This window comes from Orycteropus afer, unplaced genomic scaffold, assembly GCF_000298275.1.
Source record: "Orycteropus afer afer isolate SDZICR_OR568_19922 unplaced genomic scaffold, OryAfe1.0 scaffold00680, whole genome shotgun sequence".
Lineage (NCBI taxonomy): Eukaryota > Metazoa > Chordata > Mammalia > Tubulidentata > Orycteropodidae > Orycteropus > Orycteropus afer.
In genome coordinates, this window is record NW_006922267.1 from 630,352 (window position 1) to 637,681 (window position 7,330).

The window sequence follows — 7,330 nt, forward strand, 5'->3', positions numbered from 1 at the left end:
CTTCATGAAGTTAGAGGTCAGACGATGCCATTCCTACACACTTTTGGCAGTAATCAAATAATCCTAGGATTTAAAGGAGTTTTGAAAGGCTACTTAATCAACCCAATTGTTTCCTGTAACACCCAAAGAGAAGAACTCTTCCTTTCTTAATGAAGTACTTCCACAAATATTTCTGCAGTCGTCTAAGAAAGCCATTCAAGCACCCAGCACTTCTTAATAACAGGAAGTTTTGCCATAGCTCTAATCTAAATCCTCCCTTCTGATCTTAAAAAGTAATTCATCTTTTTCCATCCTTGGCTAAGATGGGAAAGTCCTGGCCAAGCTATTCAGATTCCCCATTTCCCCTCTTGGTGATGTTCCTACCTCCCAGTCAAGGACGGAGGCTTGCCACTGGGCAATCTTGTCGATATTCTCCAAACGCCGCTTGCGCTCATTGATCTGCTGAGTTACATTTCTCATGACAGCCAGAGCAGCTGCCACATATCTGTAGTCACTGTGAAAACACAAGAGTGAGAGCTGGATGAACCAAAGTGCCAGAGACTGCCAGGTGCCAACCCTAACATCCATTCTCCTCTTCCTCCTTAGTAACAGAACACTCATTTTCGGATGGAAACTGTGGCATCTGGAGTAAAAGACTACATTTCCTATCCCTCCTTACAGCAAGGGGTAGTTAAGCTTTGTCCAATGATATATTAAAAAAAAAAAAAGTGTTGGTAGGGACTTCTGAGAAATCTTTAAGGAAGAAAACATGCTCTTCTCTGATCCTTACTCAATTCTGATGCTTAAAAAGTGCATGTGATGGCTGAAGCTCCAACAACTATCTTGGATTATAAGGAAAGGATCCATAATCTAAGGGTGGTTCATAGAAAACAGGAAGGAGCTACTTTTTTAAGTCACTATTTTTGGATCCTATCTGATACAACTCTGGTGGCATACTGTGTAAGGCATTTGGCTACTAACCAGAAGGTTGGCAGTTCAAACCCTCCAGTTCCTCCATGTGAAGAAGATAAGGCAATCTACTCCCGTAAAAATCTACAGCCTTGGAAACCCAACAGGGGTCACTATGAGTTGTAATTGACTTGACAGCAGTGGGTTTCTTTTTTGTTGTTGTTATGTGATACAACCAACTGAGGACAGAGAAGGTAGCCTCAGAGATAGCACAGTCCAGACAGTTTCACCATCTCATTTACCAACTATTTCTAGGGAGCCTCGCCTAATACAAATGTGATGTAATTGATGCAGCATAGTGGTAAAGTACACAAATATGGAGCCAGACTACCTAGGTTCAAACCAGTTTTTCCACTGACTAGGAGCATGGTCTTTGGTAAGTCTCACTCAAACTCTCGGTGACTGAATTTCCTCATCTTGAAAATGGGTAAAATTATAGTAGGATGTATTGAAGATTTAATAAATTAAATACAACTATCCATGTAAAGAAGCCTCAGAGCCACAGTGGTTAAGCACTCGGCTGCCAACCAAAACGTCTGTGGTTGATACCCACCAGTCACTCTGCCAGAGAAAGATAAAGCAGTCTACTACTGTAAAGACTTACAGCCTTGGAACCCCTATGGAGCAGTTCTACTCAGCCCTCTAGGGTTGCTATTAGTCAGAACCAACTAGATGGCAATGGGCGTGTTGTGTTTTTTGTTTATTTGTTTTGTTTTGTTTTGGTTTGGTTTATCCATGTAAACTCCTTTACCCTTAGCCCATAGTAGATGTATTATTTTACATATCAAATATTTCTCTTGGATGGAGATCACATGAGTTGCCATCAATTCCCAAAACTCCTAGTCCCAGAAGTGCAACTCCAGGTCCAGCTTCCTGGGACTCTGGATGACCCACATGGTGAAGGTTACACCACTCAGCCAAGTTTTCTCTGCCTGGATGATCTAATTTCCAATTGAATAAAAAACCAAACCAAACATACTGCCATAGAGTCAATTCTGACTCACAGTGACCCCCATTGGGTTTCTAAGGCTGTAAATCTTTACAGAAGCAGATTTTCCCATATTCCTTCCATACAGCAGCTGGTGGGTTTGAACTGCCAACTTTCTGGTTAGCAGCCAGTTGTCTTAGGCATTGCACCACCAGAGTTCCTTGATTCCAGTTGAATGGCACCTGTGAAAGACAGGTTTAAAGTGAGATCCTAGACATTAGGTGGAGCTGTAATGAACTGAGAAGAGGGGAGGATGACTGGAAATTCAATCTTAACACCTTTCCTTAAAGCAACTGAAAATGCCCTGTATTTACTAACCTGCTCACTTTCCCCATGTCAATTAGAAAAAAAGAGAGAACAAAAACATGCATGGTAAGTGTCTTTTTCTTTCCTAATATTAGGTGAAGTGTGGCATGGTGGGCAAAATATTGGTACAAGGAAGCAGGTTCCAACTGTCAGGGAAGACAACATGCAGCACCTCCTCTCATCTGGCCTCCTTAGCTCCAGTCTGTGCTCTGTAGACCTGCCATGATTATGGCCCTCAACTCCACTGATGGACTGTTAACCAGTCTATTCTGTGTAAAGACACCTCTGTTAGAAAACTCTTCTTTATTCTGAGCCTTAATGAATATTAGCTATTGTTGTTTTTTTCTTCTGGATCCCACTTCTGACTCATTTTTAGTTTGATCAACTACAATTCCTAAGTGTCTTTGAAACGTGCCTCTCAACCTGTTCTTGAGCTGCTTACTTAGACACAAATGCAAAACAGTACATTTGTTCCTGTTACATTTCATTTTTTTTTTTTTACTGTCCCTTATTCCAGCCTGTGGGTGATCTTTTAGGTGCTGTAATATTGCCAAAGATTCTCCCTGGCACATGCTACCATTTATAAGCTGGGCAGGTTGATGACAAAAGGGGTAATGGTAATGTGGAAGTAGAAGTTGCTGACATAATGAGTAGTACTGCTCCATTAGGTCCATTTTCTGTCCCTTATGCTTTTCTCTCTTATTTGAGGGAAACAGAAAAATGTCTTAAAATACTTTTTGGGAGGTAAAGCACAGAGCTACATGGTCCATTTATAACAGGCACTCTAAAAGAAAAAAAAAAAAAACACAACTCACTGCCATCAAGTTAATTCTGACTGATAGTGACCCATCCTTGGGTGTCTGAGTCAGTATCTCTATGGTAGTAGATTGCCCAGTCTTCTTCCCAAGGAGTGACTTGAACCGCCAGCCTTCTGGTTAGCAGTCAAATGCCTTAGGCACTACACCACCAGAGCTTCCATAACACACACACTAGCTACATTTAATTAAAATAAAATATTTAGCTACTTGGTTGTACTAGCTATATTTCCCAGTGTTCAACATCCATATATGGTTAGTGACTACTGTACTATACAATATAGAAATAGAATATTCATATCATTGTAGAATGTTCTACTGGAACAGTGCTGGTATGAGAATGATCATTACCTCTGCTGAACCTCAGGCATTATCCAACCATGGATTTATCACTGCCACTATGCCACATTATCTGCCTTTGCCATTTTTGGTGCAAATGGTTAAGTGCTCAACTACTAACTGAAAGGTTGGTGGTTCGAATACACCAAAAGGCACCTCAGAAGAAAGGACTGGCAATTTGTTTCTGAAAAGTTACAGACTTAAAAACCATATGGAGTGTAGTTCTACTCTGCAACATATGGAGTGGTGATGAGTCAGAAATCTTGATTGCTATACATTTATTTTCCATTATCTTTCCCACAATGGTTAAAGGAGAACTGTTTCCATATCTAACCTACTCCACTGGCTTTAGGAGTGGATTAGAGAAGAAGAGAATAGCTGTGGTCTAGCTTGAACACTGGTCAGAGCCCTGGGGAGCCCTCTGCTTAGGCCTGAGTCCAGCCTCCTGAAGGGAAGAGTGATAGAACCAAGATTTTCTGCTTCCATATATGTCAGCTAACCTCTATCTTGTATGCAATCTTCTTTCTTGTCAACTTAAGGAAAGGAGAGGAAACATGTCACTTTTCTGTAAACAAAGGCAATATTATTCTCCATTTATCACTTTCCATCTAACCTTCCCCCTCAGAGGCCACTTTGACTGCCTGCATTTCAAATCTACCTATTTGAACATTCTATCTGACTAAGCCTCTGAGCTGGCAGAAACCTGTAATTGCCTTCCAATCCCAAGTTACTCCTGACATGCACAGCAGGATCTGCCATCTTGATATAGCATTCTGTGGTGTGCCAAAAAGAGTGGTCTATGGCCTGAGGGAGTGCTAGACCCAAGAGGTTACCCTATAGGAGCACAAGGATGGATGTAGCTTGCTACTGCCTAAGCCACTATATTGGTACTCTGGAGTCCAAGGAAGGTGAGGAGAGGAAGAAGCCAGACAGCAAAAGGGCCTTAAAGTAGAGGTTCAAGTCAGAAGATGAAGGAACGTAGGAATGGCAACTTCCAGGCAGATGTCCTATCTTGCCTGCTCCTACCAAACCCAAACAGATTGATTTGGACTAAGAAATTAATGTGGCTTTTGACCTGTGCTTTGCAAATGGTCTTTCTAGGGCTCTTCAAATCAACTATGTAATATGTAATTTACCTAGTGAACACCATCAGTCCATAAGTCTGATTTTTAGAACCTCCTGTTAAATTCCATGGAATAAATACTCAAAGAGTAGGTGGGTAAGGAGCTGTAAAATTAAAACATTTAAGAATTACTGTTTGAATATATAGGTTTTAAAGCCATTGATCTGAAGGATGCTCAACTGAGATTTTGGGACAAGTGTGGATGCTTCTGATCACTTAGCCCATGCAATATTACTGCAGAGACCATTCATGATCATGCCATAACAGGCTGGCAGAACTAGAAGAGACCTTCTGGACTAGGTAGTGCAATGGCCAACAAAAATCCCTGAGCATGACCTGGAGAACTCTTTCAAAAGCTGGATTCCCAGCCAGACGACTGTCCACTCTGTGTCCCTGTTTTCCCTTTCTGGACCTCTGTGTTTTCAGTTACAGAATGTGGGAATCTGACTAGAAGACCTTCCTTTAAGGGTCTGTCCATTCTTGGTTTCCATAAATATTTTCTATTTTTAGTTTCCAAATCTCTCAACTTTGGTGAAGGTTTTTCAATGTCATCAGCCCTCACAAGAAAACATATCCTTAGAAAACCAAGGCTTATTTCTGGCAATGAACTATATTAAGTTTATTCAAGTAAAATTTAATCATGTCTAATGATTATCTCAGGAGCTCTGGTAGCGTCATTCCATTCAGAGACAGAGAAGATCCTTGGGCCTTTTTGGATTGGTTTTCTTAAAAGGATCTATATTCATGAGAATTCTTGAGTCTGTTTTCCCACAGCTAGGCTCTGGGTTTAAGGAAAAAGCACAGGTAGGGTAGGGCAGAGAAGGACGGAGAAGACGAACAAAAAACAGGGGCATAGCTGTGCAGAAGGTCAGTACAACTAGGCTGGTACCAGGATAGTTGAGGCTATCAGTCACTCCTCAGAAGGAAGGTTGGGTAATCTACTTCCATAGTGATACCACCTCAGAAACCCAAGGAGGCGTCGCTATGTGTCGGGTCCGACTCAATGGCACATAACAACAACGATTACCTCAAGGAGTTCTGGTAACATAGTGGTTAAGGTATTCCACGGCTAACCAAAAGTTCTGTGGTTGGAATCCACCAGCTACTCCATGAGAAAGATGAGGCAATCTGCTTCCATAAAGATTTACAGTCTTGGAAAACCCATGGGGCAGTTCTACTCTGTCCAATAGGGTTGCTATGAGTTGGAATCGAATTGATGGCAGTGGATTTGGTGAAATGAGGACCTAACCACTATTTGGCTAGTAACCTGCCTCAGAGTAGTACTCCACTTGCCTTTCTCACAACCAACAGGTATGGAGGGCAGCGTTATCATTGTCCATGCTACTCTGATAAATGAAAAGTCCAAATACTATTGTTTTGTGGTTCAAGTCTGAAATCTGTTCAGGGGTCCAGAATTATTTAAGCACATGATTTGCTAAAGAAGCAAGATCAACCAAAAAATGAACCAAGTAACTAGTCTATAAGCTTGATATAAACCAAAACCATGGCCTTTTTCCATAAGGACTCAGGTCTGGCAGTTAGCCTCAAGGAGACTAGGCAATGGAGGCAAATGAAAGTAGACAGCATGCCTAAGAATCAGGCAGAAAAATTTAGGGCAATTTGGGAAAGGCCTTCTTTCTGGTTGGAATGATCAGTCTGGAAGAGAGCTGAAAGATGGGCCATCAAGTCTATGTTCAGCAATTTAAGATTAATTAGAGGCAGACTAGTTGCAGAATTCACTAGAAACAGGCCTGGGGCTTTAGATCTTGAATGAGGTAAGGCACAAGAAGGGAGGGAATGGTTCACTGTAGGCCATCCCCATTGTTAGAGATACCTCTTAGTATGTACGTAGGTACACACTTAGTATGTACGTGGTAGCACATGAGGGGTATCATTTCCATTCAGAGACAGAGAAGATCCTTGGGCCTTTTTGGATTGGTTTTCTTAAAAGGATCTATATTCATGAGAATTCTTGAGTCTGTTTTCCCACAGCTAGGCTCTGGGTTTAAGGAAAAAGCACAGGTAGGGTAGGGCAGAGAAGGACGGAGAAGACGAACAAAAAACAGGGGCATAGCTGTGCAGAAGGTCAGTACAACTAGGCTGGTACCAGGATATTTGAGGCTATCAAGCAGAGTGGAATATACAGTTGAATGCTAGTCTCATCTGAGTTGATCACCTTGGTAAGCTCAGTGCTAAGGTCTAGGCTATAAGCTCCCTGAAGGAAGGATCTAAGTCATACAATAATGATGTTGTACACTGATTTCATATGCATACTGATTTACAACTTTACAAGCAATTCTCATAAGCATGTATCATCATCCCATTATGCAGACAAGCCAAAAGAAAAGGAAAAAAGAAAAAGCAAAAAGACATACATTATCAATAAAGACCAACACATGGAAAAGTTTCATTTCCTTCTTCCTCCCTCCTCCCTCCCTCCATCCCTTACCTGTGATCCTGGGCAGTGTACTTGAGAAGCTCAGCCAGCTGTAAGGGATACTTGCAAATTTTCTGCACTGGAGTCAATAGGAACCCATCAATAGCAATGTCAATCATCTGCTGCAAGAGGCGACAGGCCTCAAAGAAGTGCTGGTAACGGCTGTCCTTCATTAGCTTGGAGAGCTCCATGCAGGCGTCCAGGTGATTATTACAGTACTCAGAGTATATCCAAAATCCATCTTGCTGTGAGCAGAGGAAAAGGGGGAAGAAAGGGAAAGGCTACTGAGGGCCTCAAAAGAAGCCCAGAAAAATGGCAAAATAGATCATATTCATATATATGTGCATATGTGTGTGTGTGTGTGTGTGTGTGTG

General features: G+C 41.7%; 1 protein-coding gene across 1 annotated transcript in view; it reads right to left on the bottom strand.

Annotated features, from left to right (window-relative positions):
* The window catches only part of ARHGEF9 (Cdc42 guanine nucleotide exchange factor 9), a 310,381-nt gene that overhangs the window by 78,849 nt on the left and 224,202 nt on the right, over positions 1 to 7,330 (bottom strand). The window contains exons 4-5 of the mRNA XM_007956876.2: positions 6,969 to 7,201; positions 364 to 493 (exon numbers count right to left, since the gene is read on the bottom strand). Of these exons, the coding sequence (XP_007955067.2) occupies positions 364 to 493; positions 6,969 to 7,201 (363 nt within the window). The remainder of the gene's footprint in view (positions 1 to 363; positions 494 to 6,968; positions 7,202 to 7,330) is intronic.